This window comes from Squalius cephalus (assembly GCF_949319135.1).
Source record: "Squalius cephalus genome assembly, chromosome: 1".
NCBI classification, from domain to species: Eukaryota; Metazoa; Chordata; class Actinopteri; order Cypriniformes; family Leuciscidae; genus Squalius; species Squalius cephalus.
Window position 1 is genome coordinate 35,951,039 of NC_137122.1, and position 23,280 is coordinate 35,974,318.

General features: G+C 39.7%; 1 protein-coding gene across 2 annotated transcripts; it reads left to right on the forward strand.

Moving 5' to 3' along the window:
• Positions 1-1,005: 1,005 nt before the first annotated feature.
• On the forward strand, positions 1,006-23,095 carry csnk1da (casein kinase 1, delta a). Of its 2 annotated transcripts, XM_079894414.1 has the most exons (10): positions 1,006-1,508; positions 9,281-9,391; positions 13,623-13,771; positions 14,731-14,959; positions 15,134-15,304; positions 15,568-15,716; positions 15,822-15,993; positions 17,557-17,669; positions 18,826-18,894; positions 22,943-23,095. In XM_079894414.1, the coding sequence occupies exons 1-9, from the start codon at positions 1,433-1,435 to the stop codon at positions 18,856-18,858; spliced, it is 1,203 nt and encodes a 400-aa protein (XP_079750540.1). In that variant the 5' UTR covers positions 1,006-1,432; the 3' UTR covers positions 18,859-18,894; positions 22,943-23,095. The 2 variants fall into 2 exon arrangements, with proteins under 2 accessions (XP_079750540.1, XP_079750539.1); XM_079894413.1 differs by lacking the exon at positions 18,826-18,894.
• The last annotated feature ends 185 nt before the right edge of the window (positions 23,096-23,280 follow it).

Here is a 23,280-nt window from a genome sequence, read left to right on the forward strand (position 1 = left end):
TATGAATTACATAAAGCTTAGATTTGAACTCAAATAAGCCGATTAAATATAACCTGCAATTTAAGTAAATGTAATTGTTTTTTTTATCAGCGGGCACAGGGTTCATGTTGATATTAGTAAATCATCTGCTTCATGTGATTGTACAGGTGCTAGATCACATAAAGTCAACATATTCAGTATACGATTATCATAATGTTTTAGAGTATGGTCTTGCTGGTTTCTTTGCAACTTTCAGGACAAGTTTGCACATCAATGTTTTGCTTGTATATTTCAAATCATGTGAAGTTTCAATGATAGGCCTATTTGTGACAATCAGAAACGGTTTGGTTTTAATAATGCAGTTAATGATTTTCAGGGCTTGTTTCATTACTGCATGAAACAAGTCAACTGTAACAAACCGTTGCTCTTCAAGGAAATAAACAACTTTAAACCCAATCAATATTCAACAGGATCTACTGTGAACCTATTATCTGTTATCGCCACCTGAAGACCTTTCATGACATGAATGAAAATAAGATGTCAGTTATGTGTTTAGCATCAGTTTCAACTTTGCAAACTGGTTTTGCAAGGTATATATCTTCCTGAAACATCAAGATGAACACACACAGTAAACAGCCATAGATGTAACCGGACTTTTACCATATTTAACAAAGACTTAAAAAATAAAAGGCTACAACTGAAAAACTAGTTTATAAATGTAATTCAGGAATGACAAATACATTGACTACAATACATAAATGTATTTAAAACGCATTTATTTACATCCCCGAGGCGGTGCATCGTCTAATAAAACGCTTTTACCCATAGACATACACCAACTTAAAATAAACATCTAATATATAACTGACGCTATGGTCATGAATGTCTCGAAATGTTGACAGATTTAACAACAGAAACTTTGGTTTGGTTTTCTAAACCCGAGATTTTCCAGTGGGCCGTTGTTGCTACGGGAAGTGACGTCCCTGCGACCCGCTGGATTATTCAGCTGATGGAGGAGCTTCTGTTGTAGAAGATACACACACACACACACACACACACAGAGAGAGACAGAGAGAGTCGATGGTAGATCCGGGGCCAGCAGAACAGGAAGGGAGTCGTTCTCAAAATCCGACTTCATCCTTTTTTAAACAAACTATTTTCAGGGTGAAAATTGCCAGAGCATAAAGTTCACACTTTACTCTTTTTAATGAGCCTAATATTTCGATAGTCACCGATTCGGAATGTTAGAAAACGACTGGTGAAAATCGGGTAGCTTTACTGTGAAGGGAATTAGCAAGCTAGCTGGGGGATTCTGGCTGGAAGACACTGAAGAATAGACGGATAACAAAGAGCGGATTTTCGTTTCTTTTATCAAGCTCTCCGAACAGATATCATTTAAATTATTCCCGTTAAAGCTAGCTTTATCGCTAGCTTTGAAATATAGCCATTTATCATGGAATTGAGAGTAGGAAACCGATACAGACTGGGAAGGAAAATTGGCTCTGGATCCTTTGGTGACATTTATTTGGGTAAGCAATTGTGTATTTCTTTTTTCATTTATCGAGATAGTCGGTATTATTTGTCAGTGTAATCAAGGTAAACATCATATTTTGTTTTGAAACGTCAACTCGATCGCCAGTGTCCCCCCAGTCAGCTGCTCTTGAAGGTCCTATTCAGTGTAGCTTGAAAACCCCCACTAACCATTGCTATTCTGATGGGTAGTCAGCTAACGTTAGTTTAAAAGGTCAGTTAACTGGAGATCAGTTTAAAAAGACACCAGGCCCGTATTTGATTGTATATTGTTATGAACATTACGTGACACCATTAAGCTTTTCTTGAGTGAAAATACAGAATTAGGCAGTCTAACGTTACATGGACTAATGTTACATATTGTCAGATATTATTGTCAAGAACCTGCTGTGCTCGGTGAACATTGAGCAGACTGTAGGTCTCAGATCAGTTTTATATATATATATATATATATATATATATATATATATATATATATATATATACACAGCTTTAGTGCTTTGCCATTTGTAATACACGGTTATGCATTTGGGTTGCTGACCTGTCGAGTGCATTTTTAATGTCATTATTTTTGTATAATTTGTGTGGAAGTTGTGTTGAAGCGTTTAAAATGTCGTTAAATGTCCCAGCATATCCTGTCAAAGACAATCTAATGGCGAGTTTAGCCTGTGTTTTGTGTCTTAAACGTCTAATATTATTGATGTGTCCCTTTTATTGACTTTGCTACACTGTAGAGTCTAGAATATACAGTATATTTGTTATATCTTACTGGTTTGTCAGGAGTAACAATGCAATGACTGACAGAGAAGAGGAAGTGAAGTACTTTGTCACAAGTAAACACTTGCAGCATTTGTATTGCATGCTGTCTGATCAGAGCTTTGCAACTTCTGAGTTGTTTCTACATGTTGGTAGAGGTCTTCAGTTATAAGAACCTTTATAAAAGGTCTGTTATGCTCAACTTGAACTAGCTGGCAAGTTCCCTTAGTGTGCAAGTTTCAACTTAACTTCCACTTTGTGTCGTGAAAAGCGCTGATTATGTAATGTTTGCTTTCGTCATTGGTTTTGGGAGTATTGTTGTATTACCCTGTATGTACATGTACATTTCTTGTAAGTTCTTACGTCACCACAATAAAGATATTGAAGGCTGCCGGTTATACATGGTTCTGGACATAGCAGTCTTTGTGTTGTTCGGTTCCTTTTGAAGCATTCTGCCCAGGCCTTCATGGTTTGACTTCTGACGCAAAGTTTTATAAACTACTCATTGCGATATGGGATGCATATGTTTCCTTGTGGTGTGATGAGCTTTGTTCTCTTGCACAACTCCTTCGTTTTTGTTTCACAGTTGGAGTTGTGCGCAATGATCTCATTTGCTGGACAGAGTTGTGTTTATGATATGCTCTCTGCAGTACTTTGGTGGAGGAATACTCCACGCCTCCACTCTGTACTCCTTTCCAGAAACGGCCTAAAAAAACAACCGTTAGTTCCAAAGCAAGATCCCAAATCTGAATACATAAGCCGTCCAGTATGTTCTTGCGAAATTACCCAACACTTGGTAGTTTTTGTTTTTGTTTGCGGAAGTAGATTGAGGTTTGCAGACAAAGTAGATCAGCTGATTGTTGTGTGCCTGTTGTTTACATACAGACTGGGCTCTTTGTTTCTGTTTGCTGCAGGATGGCAGGATCAGAGCGGTTGTGGACTCTAGAGTTATGTTACACATCTTGTACATGTCGGTTTGGCATTAATGGTCAACAGTACAATCCAAGTGTGTGAATTGCAAAGTGCCTAAATGTTACGCAACAGTGGTGATTCAGCTGGTGTAGTGGAAACAGTCGTGTCCATGTACTCGCTAAGGGGCTTATGTAAAGACTCCCAATATCCCCACACCTGGACCTGGGGAGGCAGAGCCTGATGAACTCCAGCTGGGGCTGAAGGAGGCCAGACCGACCTGATCAACAACACATGCTCTCACTCTACCAAGCCTCTAAAAAAGTACAGCATTGGCCTGCCTACATGAACCAGAGAGGGTGAAATACTCACAGAGCTCTCATGAAAACATGGAGCTGTCTTGTGGCTTGTTAAATCATGCAGCCAAGAGTGTTTTTATTGGCACTATGTGCATTGTTTACTTTATCTCGAGTAACTAACCTCTTAGGACTGCACATACTCAACAATACTGTTTATCAGATCATATTTGAGTGTTTTTGTCAGTATTGGACATTTATTTGTAAAAATAGGAGAAAATTAGTGAAATTAATGTTAAATAAGTTCAGGGTGAATACTGGCCAAGTGGAACACTTATGCTTATTTGTTATTGCTAAAAATTAAGTTCATATATGTAGTATACGTAATGACACTATTCAAAGTTTTGGGGTGTTTTTGAAAGAAATGAATACTTTTATTTAACAAGGATGCATTAAATTGATCAAAAGTGACAATTTAAGATATCACATATTGTCAAATGAATGCTGTTCTTTTAATCTTATAAAATAAGGCTAAATCAGTTTCCCCAAAAAATTAAGCAGCAAAACTGTTTTCAACATTGATAATTGTGAATGTTTCTTGAGCATCAAATCGCATAAAAAAATTGAAGGATCATGTGACACTGAAGACTGGAGTAATGGTGCTGAAAATTCAGCTTTGACATCACATGAAGAAATTAGTTTAAAATGTATTGCAATAGAAAAGTTGTTAAATTAAAAAAAACTTTACCCGACCCCAAACTTTTGAATAATAATATAAATATGGATTACATTTTGCTGCCATCTAACGCCAAATTTACTTGCTGTTTTTAGTGTTTCATTTTTAATTTATAGAGACAAAATGTTTAGAATTTTAATATCTGCCATTTATCAATTATCGGTCATACTCATAGCATTTAAAAAAAGGACTGAATTTGTTGCTAGGTTTAACCCCATAGAGCATTTTCCCACATGCTGTTTGATAGATAATATCATAAATCTCTTTGTTCTTAGACTCTCTTTTTGTGTAGCTGAACAGGTATTAGATCCACACAGTTTTAACATGCTGTTCTCTCATTTACCATTTAAGATGCTTATTTAGCAGATCTCTCGCTAATGAATTGAATCTCAGCGCTGCAACACAAGTATCCATCTGTCTCCGCACTGCACAAACCAACAAGCGTGTGGTCACGAAAAATGATGTGAGCATATGCACATGAATGAGATGAGTGCAACCAATTTGTTCTCCAGACAGGCTCAGGCCGAACCTTTAATCCCTCTGGAGGGCCGTGGGCCTGGTGTGCGGGACAGGGGTTGAGAAACATGCCAGCTGCCTGCAGTGGGGGGACGGCTGAATTTTATTGATCTCCAAGAATACATCATGGAAGGCTTCCCCAGGAAATTATTGCACAGAGAGTCTTATGAAGGAACCGGTGTCAGGGCTCCAGTCTAACTTTTCCACTGGTTGCACTGGTTGTGACCAACTTTCTCAATTGGTCACAGCAGCACATTATTTGGTCGCACCTTTTTTTCCCGCTACAACATAGGATTAATCAATGCATGCTGATGAATAGTTGTCTCAATCTTTTCATTTTTATATGACTTAATTCCTAAATTCCCTGAATTCCTAATGGACTATATGCACAGTTACTTCCTGGTTTTCAATAAGACAGCTCGGTCATTTCCGGTGAACATTCTGTACTCACTGTAGCCTACATCCACACAAAACCATCAATGGTTGACTTTGATGTTATATTTATATTTTAATACCATTATCACACTTAGGCCTACCTAATTTGCCAATAAAGCAGTTTTATTGTTTGCAGTCAAGACTTGAAGCTAATGTGAACGTTGGAATAAGAAACACGACATTCAGGACATTGAAGATACCAACACACCAGCAAGTGACATTTCACAGGTTTTCCAGCTGGCTTATATGGAAGTTTAAAAGAACGTGCATATAGTCCATTGGCGCGTTTCATCATCAGTGTGCAATGCGCATGTACGTTTGCTCTCTAGCGGTTAATAAACAGAACTGCATGTGTCTTGGCGGAAGAACATTGTAGCCGGAGCTACTTCTCTCTGTTAATGTCTATGACGAGTCACGCAGGTACTGGGCTACTCCGCAGCCGAGCCGACCCTGGTCTAAAATACTCAAAATATAAACACTTATTATAGGCGTACCGTAGTGATTCAGGATAAGACAAAAAACACAGTTTGGAAAATAGATTAATGATGTAGCCTACTTGTTCATTATGTACATTTCTTCCATTTTGAACACAAAAAGTTATGGACTGCAGCAGTTGCGGACACAGACCACATCAAATTCTAACTCGCACATTCTCAAAAATGCAGTCTGGAACCCTGAGTGTGCAAGCAGATGTAAAGGGAAGGCTCAAGAGCTCTAAACCATGATTGATATGCAGTCACTTGAAAATCACCATGGGCGTGCCGTTGAAGACTTGTCATTTGCTGTTGAACCATGTGAACTTCGACATCTATGTTAAGGATGGGCTCCTGTAGTGTTTACTGATGTATTAAGCGGATGTGTCTGAACATATCCCCTGTGCTATCAGTATAGGGGCGGAAGAACATTCTCTCCTCTATATGTGCCCAGGCAAATCAAATTCCACTGTACATATCTTTGCAGTCTTTGATATTCACCAGTAGTGGTGGTGTCACATTCATGGAGGCATGAAATCATAAAGATCCAGGGGAGATATTTTACAGAGAAATGCACAATGTAGGCTAAAGCACCATTCACCTTAGTCTTGACTGTCTCAAATAAAACAAACACGTTTTCAGAAATTATGGACTTAGTTAATTTAGTTTTTTTGAGGAAACTGGTTAAATTGATCCTTGTTTGTTTGCATGGGCCGTTGGCTGTCTCAGAGAATGGACTTTGCTTGTTGTGATAAGTCTGATCATGTGTCCAGGCTTTGCTCATGTTCATTATAGTAGTAATATGTGTCTAATGTGTAGCTGTTTGTCTTTCCCTGTGAATGCACTCGTTATGCGAGGCTAAAAAAGGCAGGGTGATTGGAGCTGTGTAGCCTGGTCTCGCTGGTGTGTGACGGGAAAATCTCGCCATCCCCAACAATGGACTCAGTTCAATTTAGATGGAAATTGGGCTGGTGTGAGTAGCCTTGCACACTGACAAACAGCTGTAAATCCTGGCAAGAACCTTTTAAAATATCCCAACCGCACAGGGATTTGTTTAGATTTTAAGCTGTGTTGGTGAATTTTTGAGGTGACATGTAGAATAGTGACAGTGTCGCTTTTGGATAATAGCGATGCCTTCATTTATTTGTGCTGTGGTGCATCTTTCTCTACCAAAAGGCATAAGGTCTATTTTCTAAATGCATGTTATAGATTTTATTGTGAACAATTCATCCATGCAATGTTTGTATATTTTTGACCTTGTAATTTTTAATCAAAATGTCATGACTCAATCTTAAGGGGTCGCAAAGAGAAGCGCAGCGCTGCACCATATCTTTAATATTCGAATAAATTGTTTTCTATGGCTACGTTCAAATTGCAGGCAAATGTGGCCCAAAACCGATTTTTATTTTGCTCACATGTGACTCAGATCTGTTTTTTTAATGACAGTGTGAACAGCACAAACCACATGGAATCTGATCTTTTCTATTCTGATTTGTGTCACTTACATCTGTGGTACTAAATCCGATACAGGTCAGATGTCTTGCAGTGTGACCGCAGTCTGAGCAGTCATTCATGCGACTTATGTCACAATTCTGCACTCATGGGAGTCACTTCAAAGATTTTACATACCTGACTTTATCATTACAGTACAGTGACAGCTCTACATACAAGCAAAACACGAGGGCTGGATCATAAATGTTTAAAAACGCAATCCTTTTTTCACATCCTTGTCTTTTTTTTCACATTGCTTGGGCAAAAATTTGCTGGCTTTGGCGGCAATGGGAGATGGGAGAAAGTGCAACATGCAATATGGTGGAATAGGTCCCGCCTTCTAAGTAAAAGAGCCAATCGCCAATTGGTAAAGCGAAGTCGTTGCATCACTGCAGCTGCTGTTAGAAGCTCCGGCTGCTACAGAAACAAACAGTGTTCTGAGACGCTTGCTTAGGACTTGGACCTAGGACAACATTGGCTGGTCCAACCTCAATAATTCAGTTTTTTGTCATGATTTGAGCGTTTTTAAACAACATTTATAATAGTCAGTTGTCAGATTTCATTGATCATTTCAAATATGAAATTTAATCATAAGCTTAGCTTAGTGAACAACAGCTTTGGAGAATTTGATGTTTCCCAGTTTAAAGAGGTTGGAGCTGCACTTGCATGACTGAAACAGCTGCCCTAAAGGTGTTAGAAATATGATCTCAGAGTGAAATGACTTGCCTGAATAGGTCTTTGATTATATTTCAGGTGAGATTCTCAATTATTTCAGTTAACGTACTCCCTGAGTTAGGGCTCTGCATCGTGGCCGCATTACCACCTCGGGTGTGCATTATTTTTCTAATGATTCAACGGCCCGTCGTCAATTATTTCTTACATATTCTCTTCTCAGGTCAAGTAACTTTTATTCATAATGTTTCTCCTTTAATTTGACATAAAATATCATACCATATCATATCATACCTTATCATATCATATTGTCCCTCATAACCAGTAGTATAACAAGCCTAAACGCAAACAATTGTTAGTAGTATACTAGTTTGACGTGACAGAAGAAAACAGAAAACAGTTTTGTGTAGGCTTTTATAATTTTGTAATTATTTATTGTATACGAATTACTCTGAGACTGAAAACCGTAATCATGAGCTGCATGTGTGTAAATGAACGCAGTGCCACTCTTCACTCTGAAATGTGCAGCTCATATATTTATTCATTAGGCTAAATTGCAGAATTTATAGCTGCATGTCACAATATAACGATTTCAGTTTAGTTGATTTATCATTCAGCCTGATATATTTATAAAACATTGTAAAAAATGTATATCAATTTATTCACATGATATTTGCTGTTTTGTTGTAGACCTGCATCTGACATCAGTGGTTAGTAGGTTTTAGGGGACCTTTTTCCAGTTCAGAACCACATTTCCTGTGGAAACTGTTTCAGATAGAGTAGCGGCTCCCTGTTTTGTGGAAATTGGGCATGTAACAGAGTGGTTGAGCATGTCAGTTCCCGGACTCTTGAGTAAGAGGGAAGGGAAGTTAGCAATGTTGTTGTTTTTTTAAACCAACTTATTCATCCTGCTTTTTGTGTCATGTCCATCAGGCACAACACATACTAGCCTAGTCATTGGAAATGCCAGTGTTGTCATTCTCCTTATCTGTTTTGTTTTGGGTGTCTTGTTACAGCAGATGAAGGTGGATGATTTTCAGCATCCTCTGCTCAGGATGTTGAGTTGAGGCAGATGGTGGGGCGGAAAGGAGGTGGTATAGCAGTACGCGTAGATAATTCCCACTCCCTCACGCTGGAAAGATGTGTGTGTGTGAGTCAACCTTAGATATGCAGACTTGTTTTAATCATAGTGGGCCTGCATATTCATTATATTTTTTGGTTATATTTAATTGTGTCCCAATGACTCATAATATACTGGAAGCTAATGCTTATTAAGACATCGCAAAGCCTCTCTAGTTGAGTGGATTTATTCTTCTCACCCTCGGGTATGCGTGTATTGTACGTCACAGGTACATGAGCAGATATGTTATGTTAAAGCTCCCTACTGTAGACATATCAAGCAATTTGGTTGTTTCTCCATCCACTATCAGTCTTTTGCTTTTCTGTTTGGTGACGTATAGTGTAATCCTGTCTTTTCTGATCTTCAGGCACAGACATCTCCGTGGGGGAAGAAGTAGCCATCAAGCTAGAATGTGTGAAAACGAAGCACCCACAGCTGCACATCGAGAGCAAGATCTACAAAATGATGCAAGGAGGCGGTATGTGTTTCCACACTCAGTCAGCGGCTCCTCGTGGTCTCCATCCGGCTTCTCCGTTTATACACAACTATGAGTCACATGTACACACCTCACACTGCTGACACATACATAAGAGCCTGTAGACAAATAAAACTCTTCAAAATGAAATATTTATTAAACCATTAGGTATCAAGTTACAATTTACTTGCAGGTTTTGTCATCACACTGAATATTGAAAGGTCATTTTATTGTTTTGTAAAATAGTGTCAGGCCAGCTGACAAAGTTTTAATTCCCTTTTTGGGACAGTGCTTCTTTGCCACTGGAATTCTTACATTCATCAATGATGTACATTACTTTTTTTTTTATGCCATGCACAATTAAACGTTTGTTTTTCTGAGTTTTATTCTAGATTTTTGTTTGCAAAATGTGCTGCTTTGTCACCAAGGTATTATCTAGTTGGCTGTGATAGAAGAGGGTTTGTTGAAATTGTATAAGTCTTGAAAACATCAAGAATGTGTTAAACTACAAACCAAACACATTATAGCAGTTACATTGTAGCAGTAGGGAAATTTTTTTTTTGTCAAGACCGTTTTCATGATGAATACCAGGACAAAAATGATTATTTCTAGCAAATATAAAAATTCATACACTACAGTTCAAATATTTGGGGTCAATAAGATTTTTAAATTGATGCTCACCAAAGCGTTTATTGGATAAAATCATTCTAATATGCTGATTTGGTGCAAGTAATATCAGCTGCTAAAAGCCTTCATGAACAACGACCATTTTATGCTGGCTTAATAGAGTTCTTTTGTTGGCCTCTTTAGTAATTTTGTTTGAGTAAGAGGGTTCTCTGAAAGTAAGGTGTAGGCTAGTTCACAGGATCTCCATTTCTTAGATGGTGTTAGAAAATACTTTGGCAACAGTGGGTGGCAAACCAATCGTGACCAATTCCCCTTGCCTCATCAGTCAGTGAGTCAACACATCCTTCTTCGCTGAGAGTAGCATTATCAGATCTCAAACTACTCACAGCGTTCTGTCAACACCATGAATCGTTTTCTCATTGGCTCAACATTTAGCCTTGTGAGGAAGTACGTAATTTGTGGCCCTTTTTGTGGTTGTGCATCCATATCGTGCGTAGGCACAAAAATATTTTTTTTCTTGACATTTATGCTTCTGTTGCAATGTACAATGATGGTTTATGAATATACATGAGATGCCTGAAGGATACACCCCACCCCCCGCCCCGGTTCCAGCTGGGTTTGCCCCGATTGCTTATTCTAGATAGACGGATGACAGTCCTGGCGGGGGTATTTTATGGTGCCAGCAGCAAAAGTGTGCCGTCTATTGCGTTCGCTTTCAAACACACTCGAGTCTGTCTGCTCGCTCTCAGCATGACTGAGCATGCATGACGTCCGCTCCGCAGCGCCCAAACTTTGTGATGACATCCGTGCCACAACAGACATTCTGAGTGAGCTTCCCTCTCAGCGCTTGTGTTCTCTGTGATCACATGGACCCCAGGCCAGATGGTGCGTGCGCAGGGGAGTGGGTTCAGGCGGGAGGGGCCGCCCTGTGCATTCCATCTCCTAACTGGGTCTCTTTCACCACTCCCAGCCTTATTTAGCATAGCATGAACAGACATACACACTGACAACTTTACACTGAAAAAAGGTGTGGGTATCTGCACGCATTTGTATATGCATTTTTTAGGGAGAAAGAAGTCCTTGTCTTCTATGTTATTTATTTATTCATTTTTATTTCTGGATGTTTTAATATCACAATTGCACTCTACGAGTCCATACATGGAGAAGCATTAGGCTCAGCATTTTTCTATTTTAATTCCTATTAATATAGACTGTGTCAGAGCTGTCCTGACATGAGAATGGAAAGGCGCGCTGGACGGCTCAGACCAGGAGATATATTTAACCTCCTGAGTTTGCGCAGGAATAGCTGACCTGGAAGATGTTTTCTGCAAAGTGCTGAACAGCAAAATCTCTGTGCTGGTGAAGGCAGTGGCCAGGCTCAGGGCACACATGACGGTAGACACGACAGCAGCTGCTGAGAGAACTCTGACCTTCCAGAATGCTGCTGAACCCTCTGTCTCATCCTCTCCTCGTGAATCATGAGTGTATATATATGAACAACACTAGAAAATCTAGACTGTCTGGTTTTCTGATGGGACACAAATCATATTACCTATACATGCTGTCGAATAGGGCACTCCACACTAACTCTTATGTTTCTGTTAATGGGTGAATATCCTCCTTTATTCCCCTCGTGCCAGGGGACGTGCCATATTCCCATCAAAATATGCTTCAGTAATAATTGGATAGTTTGAACTCTGTAAGAATTTCTTTTTCAGTTGACTCTTATGAAAATATTTTTAAGTAAGACCAGATCTACCTTTTTAATTGCCTATTTTAATCGTTCTTTTTTAATCTCTTTCTCGCCATGAATATAGCCGAGGTAGCTGGCATGGCATTAAACTATAAACAAACAAACAAACTAACTAACTGATGGCACACATCTGTGGTTTGCTAGAAACTGTATTTTACAACTTGTAAACAAATATATAAAGTTTGATATCAAGTTTTGTTAAAGCTTGTAATTGGAGCTTGCTTGTTTAACTAGAAGATAATGTGTATTCAACATTGTATCAGTACACATTCAAATTTAGGGGTGGGAATCTCTAGGCACCTCACGATTCGATTACGATTCAGAGGGCTGCGATGCTAAAACGATTATCGATGCATCTTTTCTTTTTTGTGTGTGACTACTTAGCACTTTTAAAGCAAAGTATTTATGACCCATAAATAATTTACTTTCCATACATTTTATTAATAAAACAAATGGAAGGGATTTGGCAAGTCAACTGTAAGGTTACATTTGCCAGCATAGTTGCCAGCATATGTCCCAACATTGCAAAGAACCAACAGGAAAAGTGTGAACCTGTACTAGCAGCATACTTGTAGTAAATGAATACAAACTTCAACATATTCTGAATCTCTAACATAAAATAATAGACTTCTATCCAACATCCTCCTGTTATGTGCAATGAGCAATATAATCCTTCAGACAAAAAATTTTTTTTGCTTTTGCAAAATCACAAACAGCTTTCATACAAAAAAATATAGAATGATGTACCAGCAGCTCTCAAACAAACATAATGCTTGTGGACTTACGCATATTCTGAAAAATTAGTTGCATACAAAGCTGCTCTTATACACAAATAAATAATAAAGAGTATAATACTTATCACTTGAAATTGTTGCTGTATACCAAAATCAAAAACAGCATACAAAAAAAGTAAATGAACATCTGCAGAGAGCACAGTCAAAATGTTACTTTTTGTGACTGGCATTGCACACACTGTGACTGGAGGGCAGTATAGTAAACCTACGAATAGCAGATCTGTTTACAGCATATTGATGTGAAAACTAAATACAGAAAGCAGCTCTCATACAAAATACAAAATAGTCCACAACAGCTTTTAACAAAGAGATGTCTTTGTTCGGATTTATGAGTTCGGATTTTGCACTCAGCCATCATGTGTCTCTGTTATGCGCACACCACAGACTGTCGGGGCACTGCACTTCCGCACTACAGAGTTCCGCCTTTTGTGGAAAAAGAACATTTAGAAAATCAATTTTTGACATTTGTGCATCAATTCAGAATCGTCCATGTCGCATCGCGATGCATCTAAGAATCGATTTTTTTTCCCCCCACCCCTATTCAAATTATGTTATGGTGTTGTGACAGCTGCCTTTTCTGGTTCACATGTGGGTGAACTGTGAGAGGGGGCACCAAAATGCTCTTGAAGTGATCTAATTGGGTATTAGCTGTCCTTCCACGGCAGCCTATATCTTTTCGTGAATCACTTCAAGGTCTTCTAGAGATGGTTGATGCTTTATAGCTGATGAGTTAGAGCCCTTTCTGAGGGTGACCAAACAGCACCGCTGGTTTATTCAAGCTAAAGCTCTGCTTGGGTTTTTTATCACATCACTGTCCTACTGAAACAAATGTGCTCCCAACCCCCCCACCTATAATGTTGTAGGTCACCTTCAGATTCTGTCTGTCAGTCCTTCAAAGATACAGGTACATATTAGTTAAAGTACATATTAGTCCCATCTATTCAGTAATCTAAACTTTCAAGATAATTTTGGTTGGCTAGGATTTTCTTCATAAACCACATTAGATTCCCTTTTTGAAGGAAAAAATCTTCTGTACTAATGGTAATTGTTTCTTCAACAGTCGGTATTCCAACTATCAAATGGTGTGGAGCAGAAGGAGATTACAATGTGATGGTGATGGAGCTGCTGGGACCCAGTTTGGAGGATCTCTTTAATTTCTGTTCTCGCAAGTTCAGCCTAAAGACTGTTCTTCTGCTGGCTGACCAGATGGTAAGGCTGTATGTAGACGGGATCACCATATAGGGCTGTTGAGGTGAAGGAATTTCCCCTTGTGGTAATTTTGAGTGGCTCAATAGCGCGATAGGCGGTATTATCGCCATTTATTTGGATTTATTTATATTTATTTGTTGCTATATAAATAAGTGTTACGATGTTTTTAGCATGCACAAAATCGAGGACATTTTCAGTAACTAATGTAACCGAAACTAAACAGCGTCTCTGCGCATTGAAAGGCGCCATTTATGGTAAATACCCTTAAACGTTAAAAGGCCGTTACGATATTTCGCTTTCCTTGGACACGGCAACCTTTTTAATGAATATATATGACTTGACCCCAAAGCCAGACACAGGTAATCGCATACGCTCAGTGGATCTCTCTCATTCACTGTCTGTTTAGGCTTAAGTGCAAATCCACGAAGCCTCTGTACAAGTCACCATGATAAACAGTCTTGTTATCATTATTAACTTATTTAACATTCAACGCACACGAAGTTCAAAACAAGAAGGGTATAGCCTTATGAAAAAAGAAAACGCGAATATCGCGGTTGCTGTGGTTACTTGCATTCCTCTGCGGTTGGCTTGTCAGTAGCGCGGTACTACAATATTGCGGTTATCGCAACATCCCTATTACCATAACCGTCGTCCTCTCCACCCTACCTATCTCTTGTTATAGGACACCCAAAATGGGATAATGACTCCAGGAAGTGGCGTCCTGATGACACAACAAGCTTTACTGTCATCCTTTCAGCTGTTTTACATAGACAACCAGTGTCCTCTTTCACTTTGTGTTTGACTGAGTATTAAGTGCCAAGAGGCATAATGTGAAAGGGCTGCTTGTTCAGCAGTTGTCATGCCTTCATTGGCTTTATTTGAATTGGTGTGCTAGGTTTGCATGAAGTCTCTCATTCAGTCATTCGACTTGCTAAACCTGTCCTCTGTTCTGTCATCAGATCAGCCGTATCGAATACATCCACTCCAAGAACTTCATCCACAGAGACGTCAAGCCTGACAACTTCCTTATGGGCCTGGGGAAGAAGGGCAACCTTGTTTACATCATTGACTTTGGCCTGGCCAAGAAGTACAGAGATGCTCGCACCCACCAGCACATCCCTTACCGCGAAAACAAAAACTTGACTGGCACTGCTCGCTACGCTTCCATCAACACCCACTTGGGAATAGGTACCCTAATATGCCTTTTGAAAAAAGTTAAAATAATATTGTAATATCTTATTGAAACCTCCTGTACATTCAGACCTGACCTGTCATCACCCTAACATTTACGATCAAGCCACTTCACCTGTTATGGTCAGGCCATCTTAATGACATAGTGTTTATGGGTGTTTTCTTTCACAGAGCAATCCAGACGAGATGACTTGGAGTCTCTTGGCTATGTGCTCATGTACTTCAACCTGGGCTCTCTGCCATGGCAGGGTCTAAAGGCTGCCACAAAGAGACAGAAGTATGAGCGAATCAGTGAGAAGAAAATGTCCACTCCTATTGAAGTCCTGTGCAAAGGATACCCATGTAAGCTTCTGCTTATACATATAAGGTTTTAAATATGTTATAAGCTTATGTTATATAAGATTCCTGTTTCAAATAAATACTGTTCTTTTGAACTTTCTTTTCAACAAAGAGTCCTGAAAAAAATCACGATTTCCACAGAAATATTAAGCAGCACAATTGTTTTCAACATTGAAAAATACCTCTTTATTTAAAAATTTGGAAAAAGTGTAGTTGACCTCAAATCTTTTTTTTTTTTATTACATTTGCCTTTTGTTTGTTTCCAGCTGAGTTTGCCACATACCTCAACTTTTGCCGATCCCTTCGCTTTGACGACAAGCCCGACTACTCTTACCTGAGACAGCTCTTCAGGAACCTTTTCCACCGGCAAGGCTTTTCATACGACTACGTGTTTGACTGGAATATGCTCAAATTTGTGAGTGTCAAATGGGTTGTCTCCGCATGGTTGCTGTATTTCTTAAATTGTTCTTGGTTTTTATTGTGGACTTTTTGACTTAATGCTTTGTGTTGTGCTGTTCAGGGTGCAAACAGAGCGGCAGAAGATCCGGAGAGAGAGCGGAGGGATCGAGAGGAAAGATTGCGGCATGGGCGGAATCCTGCTGCCCGTGGCATGATGCCTTCCAGCTCAGGCAGACCCAGAGGCACGCAAGAAGTAGCACCTCCCACACCCCTCACGCCAACCTCACACACAGGTAAGACGTCCACTGTTGTCTGTTGGTGCTTGTTTTTTTGTCCTTTTGTGCATGAGGATTGTTTTGATTTGGAGAAAACATCTCCGGTTACCTAACGTAACCTTAGTTCCCTGAGAGGAGGGAATGAGACACTGCGTCACCATTAGGTGGCACTGCGGGTTTATCCCTGCTCCTTCGAATCTACTGAAGATTTATGAAATCTTGTGGGCGAGAATACACCTGCCAATGGCGTTCAAGTGCGCGAAATAGAGGCAGGCTCCACCGCAATATAGGGCGGTGCTGAGTGCCATTGCCTCAGAATCTTGCACTGTAGCAGAGCACAGCCGACTAAGTCTCTGAGATAAGTAACACGACAGCGCACGCAGTGTCTCGTTCCCTCCTCTCAGGGTACCGAGGTTACGTTAGGTAACCGGAGACGTTCCCTTTCGAGTCGGTCTCTTGACACTGCGTCGGTCTCACGGTTATATACTAACCGTCACACCCCTAGCGACGACAACTGTGAATATGCGCAGTTAGATCGGAGTAGCCGGTTGCACTTAAGGATACAGGACAACAAAACAACAAAAAAACACATCAGTATGTTCATGAGCACAGCGTCAGCAGCCGTAGCGGCGACAACTGTGAGCCCACGTCATAGTCAATAGCAAGACTAGGAGATAAGTGAGGTTAATTACTCACCGAAAGCACGAAACTGGCAGGCCATTGCAGGTATAGACCACGGCTCAGCGCTGCTCTAAGGCAGGGCAAGCAACGCAGTATTGTCCTGAAGGTTTCCTGTCGTTTGTTCAGACAGACTCGCTCAGCGCTGCTCTTTAAGGGCATCGTCCAAGCAGAAGCGCCGCGGTCCAGGAGGCATCTTGAAGAAAATGTCATACTCGCCGGAACGTTACAGGAGAGCGGCAATCCTTTTGGGCTCCGACCCTGAGGAGTGCGTACGTCAACAGCGAGCTGTCTTCCTGTAGCTGAAGGAAAAGGTTTTGCGCGCTTGAACGCCATTGGCGGGCGAATTCTCGTCCGCGAGATTTCATAAGGCTTCAGTAGATTCGATCTTTTTTTCCCTCTCATTTGATGTCATCTTAGCTGAAAGGAAGTGGTTAAAGGGTTGCAAGCTACTACGCTCAGCAGGATGTTTGCTAAACATGACTTAAATTTACAAGCGTTTGCTTTATCAAAGTGTGGAGGTACAAAAACAGACATTTCTCCCTTCAAGACACTTAAACAGTGACCCTTGCACTGTTGTAGGCATTAGTTAGCATTAGTTAGCAGCCTTTTAAGTGTATGGTCTCAATTAGCAGAGCTTGGTGGAGTTTGGTGCAAAAACTCTTAAACCCAACATATTACCAGAGTCCTAGGAAACTTCAGTTTCTTAAATTCAAATAAGGCTTATTCTCAGTGGAGCCTTAAGATCAGCACAGTTCAGTTTTTCCAGTTTGGTGTAATTTGTGGTTCAGACATTGGAAAACAGAAGGCATTTTGTTTAGGTTAACATGACCCAATGTGTGTTTTATTCAATTTTTTCCATACTTTTGATGACACGTCTTCCTCCTTTTCTCTTTTTGCCAGGAATGGAGCGAGAGAGGAAGGTCAGTATGAGATTGCACCGTGGAGCCCCTGTCAACATTTCCTCCTCTGATCTAACTGGCCGACAGGACACCTCGCGCATGTCCACATCACAGGTACCAACTTTATGACATGAAATACTCACCCACCATTGCCTGTGTGTTTGGCTGCAGTGTCTGTCTCTGGCCCCAGCTCTGCTGCTCTTAAATGGCCCTGTCTTTATTTCTTCGGTTTGGTTAGAAGAGCTTTATAAGCAAACTTCTCCTAAATTGTTTTCCAGCAAAGAGGCAAAGGGGATAATGATAGAGACTGATAGCCATGAAAGAGTGCTCTATTATGAAAGCACTGAGAGGTGTTTTTGGACTATGTATGCTGTATAGCTTATCTAGAAATTTGCGTTCAACAGTGAAATAGACATTTATGTGAATAGATGTAGAAGACATCTGCAAAAAAGTAAGTCACACTGTAATTTACCTTGATAAATAACCTGCTAGGATTTAAAGATTAAGGAAATAGAAATTCATCTTCATTCCCATTCTACAAAATTGTATTATCATATTAAATATTATTTGTATACGTTGTTTTTAATTATGAAATATGTGTCTATTATTGATATTGCTGGGCTCAACAATACTATTTTTTTTCTACTAGTTAATATTATTTTTTATTTTTTTATTTTTTTATGATTGTTAGGGAAAAAAAAAATTTTCCAAACATTTTTTTTAGTTGTAATAAGATTTTTTAACCCAGCTATATATGTAACAACAAGAAAAAAAGTACTGCTAAAACTTCATGTGTTTTTGAAAATTATGGAAAATTATGCAGTAAAAAATTTGCCAGTTTAAAAAATGCTGCGTTGCTGACATATTGACATCAGTAAAATTTGCAAAACAACATTGTTCAAAACATCACAGAACACCAAAATTTTACATTTGCAAAGCCTCAAAACTGACGTACATAAATTAAAATTGCAAGGATGGTTGAAACTCAAGCACTGGCCCTGGGGCCATTGGGCCATCCTTGTTGTTGAGCCCTGTATTGTGTAACCAACCACTGCCACATATTTCAGATCTTATTTGCATAGAGTTGTTTTTAAAACTTGTCACACATTCTTGACATGCTGCACAGAGTCACTATTCTGTCTATAGAGTCTCTGGTAATTTGAATATTTGCTATGTTAACGTTTTTTATGATCCGCATTTTTGCGTTTTACCACGTTGTTGATTTTCTTCACAAATATGTTTCCCCCCTCCACCCACCCACCCACTTCAGAATAGCATTCCCTATGATCACCACGGCAAGTAGATGCTCGCCATGTTCTGGTATGAGAGGCAGCATTGGGTGAGTGACAGTTGGGTACAATGCCTTTTTTTTTTTTTTTTTTTTTTTAAACCTGACCTCCACTTCCCTGCATTGAGTAATATGCTCCCTGTCCCACATCACTGCTGTACGGCTGTTATGCAGCACATCACTCACGCAGAATGAAGAGAGAATTCACTACTTCATTCCCAAATGTAATTCAGATGAAACAGGCAGATCTTTAGCAAATGCTGTTTAAGTGTCTCATTGAAAAATAACATGGTGTTATTCAAAAATGAGCCACATTCGGGCACCAGAAGTAAAATCCCTGTTCATTTTCTCAATAGAGAAACATAAATCTACCATCAGTTCTGAGATCCACTTGTGAATATTATCAAACGAATGTTGTGCAAACATTGTGGAAGATTAGCACCCAGACGGTCACTTTCTGACATTACACTCGAGTTTCTGCACAAAAAAAAGCTTTCTTCAGGATAACTGAGGATAACTTCATTGACTTCTATTCAAACAAAATATTGTTTAGGATTTTTTGGTATTTTGCTTTCACCAAGTATTGTTTTTATACTTAATGACTCAGTAGTTTTATATTGTTCATTCATTTTGCATTACAAACTCTCTCTCCACCTCCTTACACTTATATTTTGAGTGTGATTCATTGGCCAAAAAATAGAGAAAATAGTTAAAGATGTCTTTGACGGATGTTAGTATTATTATTGTTTTTATTTGTATAGCCATCACCATAAAATCGTTATTGTGATTTATTTTGGCCACGATAAAAGTGTAGTAAAAAATCTTGTATCGTGGCAGACCTGGTTCTTCTCGAAGCTGGTTGATTGGTTTGGTTTGCAGCTTAGACTCGCAATTGAGGAGTTTGTTTGAAATGACTATAGGGAAAATGAATGGGAAAAATGCTTCTGGGACCAGGGCCATTGAAAAAGTGGGCGATCACTGTTCTACACCGAAACCACCAGTATTCATAGCTGGGATGCTTGCGTTCTTGATTCCGGCTTCATCCCGGTTAGCAGTTTATGACCTCACGCCCCAGTCTAATGACTCGAATGGTATTTTTAATCCTCGCAGAGAAAGTAATTCATAACACCAGATGATGTGATGCGTTACTCACAGATGGACAGTACTGTGATCCTCCGAGCCATTTTTAACTGAACTGAACTGTTGGGCTGTTGCTTATTTTTTTTACAAAAAATGTGCCAAAGCTTCAGTCTCTGATGCTCCAGAAATATTTCCCCGCTGGAAAAAAACTGCTAAAAAAAACATAATAATTGCAACTCTTGATGGGTTTGAGTATGCAATTGCACTATTATCCTCCCTTTTAGTCACGTAAATGTCTGGCCGAGATATCTCCGTACCCCGGTGCTCAAATTTGATCAGATCAAGAGTTATAAGAGCTTTCATTTTGTGCAAAAGTACTAAATTCCCATATGCACGTATGCCCACCAGCCCATAAGTCCCCACTTTCCCGAACAACTGCTAGCAGCCTACACATGATCACCATGTACTCAGCTGTATTTAGAAAACCCAATAATTGATTATTTTAATCTGGTGTTTGGAGTGCTGATCAAAAATCAGTCGCTGAAGCAGAAAGGAAGCCCAAATGCCATGCAGCAGAGCGCTGTTGATTGTGTGCTGTGCAGCGCTCTCTGCCTGTGACTGTGTGTTTCTACACTCAACTCTGTGATGTGTCGGTAACCTCTAGTTGCCTGGGTGTGGATGCCTCTCTCTGTCTCTCTCTTTTAACCCCCAGTGCTTGTCTCTGGCATGCAGTGTGACCATCCGGACTGTGCTCCTCCTGTGCCCACATATCAATGCAGCTTTATACTTACAAGCCTTTTTGCTTTCAATTGTTTGTGAAAAAAGTGTAAAACTGCTGCTCATGACCTCAGTTTACAGAAAACTGCCACCACTTCATTTATTGTTTGTGCCCTGAATGAAATGTTCACTTGTAGTCTCAGATTTGCTGAACGGCTCACCTCTGCAGCTCTTTTGTTCCCTCTGTAACGTCAGAGACGGATTCACCCCCGCCCTTTTGAGAGCAACCATCACATGATTGGCCCCTGAGTCCTGGTGGGCCCCCTGCACTGCCATGCATTTGACGAAGGATCATGAAAAATATATCGCCACCTAATTAATCACCTCAGATTTTATGCATCTGAAGATGCAAGACACAGTTAGCTGTCACCCCTCCCCCATTCGTGAAATATCCCGCCATTTGTGTTCTCCAGTGGAAATCAACAATACTAGTGTATTGTTTTTCCCCTCCTTTGTGTTTGGTGTTATAAACCTTGTTCCCCCCACTCCTGCCATATGCCCTCTGCTCGGGCAGGCCATGGGGGAGCTCAGAGGATGGCCCCCAGACTACCTAAAATATTTAGGACTCGGATAGTTAAACCCCGTAAGAACTAGCGATGCACCAAACTAATTTACAGTTTTGAAGGCTGAAATCGTTGAACAAAACAATGGTTCAATTATCTTGTGCACACAGCATGGATAAGCTACAATATGAAAACATGTTATCTTGGGCTGGGGTTGACCATATTGATTTCTCGTTTTTAATTGATCGTCATTTAATTGATTTAGCTATTTATTTAGTTGATGCATAAACACTAAACCAGCCTAAATTAGCCTTATTGTAGCACGCCTACCATCCAATAATTGCTAGCTTTGTTGCTGCTGATGTGAAACAGTCAGAGCTTTTGAATGGTCAATTTTATAACAAGATTCAAACAAATGTCGTTTTGACGCTCTTTATTGTAGAGTGACAGATGCTGTATCCAGTGTTGAGTGTTGATTTATTAAAGAAATGTTATTATTAAATAAACTTTAATTTGGGTTTCAGTTTTTGGCAGAATTTTTGTTAAATTCATTTTGGTGCATCACTAGTAAGAACTGTATAGTTAAATTGACCCAGGCTTAGTATTGTTGAGCAAAACTGGAAAACAAATCTGATTACAACCTTTAATCCTAAGGGCACAAAGCTAAAATTCATGATGAAGCTGAAAGCACGACATCATGAATCTGAAAATGGTGATTCTGAGCACTGAATTTACACCTGGTATTAAGTGAAATCTATCTCGGCTGAACCAAGATCAAATAAAAGTATTGTGCATGTTTTAAGTGCACTTTTATTTTTGCTGACAAGTCATATATATAATCAGCAAAGTTTTAAACTTTTGTTTCAGTGCTGTGGTTGATTGACATGTGAATAGGCGGTCCTTTGAGGTTGTGCACGATGCTGATCTTTATACCAGACTGTAAACGGGGGTCTCAGAGCCGTGATTTTAAGTCAGTGGTATCCTGCACATTCCCATGAGATAGACTGAGATGACTCATGGGAATAGGGGAACAATGGCTAATACTATGTTCACACAGCAGAATGATATAGTTGTCAGTCCTGTTTGGAGTGTTAAATATGATTCATTCATGCACAGCTTATGAAAGAAAGTGAATTTTATATTCTATAACCAAATACTGTCTTAAATATGGACAATCTGAAATATTTGTACGGCACAACCAAATTTATAGAGCTTTTTAAGTTGATATGCTGTATGAACAGAACCACAGTTGACAGCTAATGTCACATTATTGACTTGAAGTACACTGCCTTTCTTTTTCTTTTGACAGTAAAGGAATTTATATTGTTCCCAAAAAATTATATTTCAAATAAATGCTGTTGAACGTTCATCGAAGAATACTGAAAAAACTAAATATTATGCTGCACAACTATTTTAAACATTGATGATAATGTTTTTTGAGCACCACGTTTGAACAGTAGTGTATCTGATTCAAGTTCAATTTCTTTATTTACTATTATTATCGGTTGCTGTGGTGCATTATGCAAGAGTTAGAGAAGGGATTTGGTGACGCCCGTAAAGACGTCACGCCAAAAACAGTTGTCACTCCCAAACACTGACTGTGTGAACAGCCTAAATTTTTTTTATTGGGCTGTTAAAATAAAGTCTCCGGAAGCTACTGAGATATTCTCGGCAGCAGTTTGCTTTTGTGTCATGTGGCGCTTCTAAACTGATGTGTCTGTCTCTCCTCTCCACCCCAGGCTCTTTCTCGCGTCACCCCAAGCGGCCTGCAGTCTGCCGTACCTCGATGAGACCCTCCACACGCCTCAAGAGCAGACCAACCACGGCCCTGATCTGCACTAGGGCTTCTCCAGCAGCCTCTAACCATGTGAAATCAACCTCAACAAATCAAATCGAAACAGAGACTTCATTTCCTCCTTCCTCTTAATGCAATTAAACACACTTGAGAGTCACACAAAACTTGAGAGATGGACAGTTTTTGGTTTTCTTTTCTCCTTTTGTCACATACACCACAAACATTTCCTCACATCCACACCTACTCTAACTCCAAAAAGGCACATCAGTTGTGCTCGTTAAC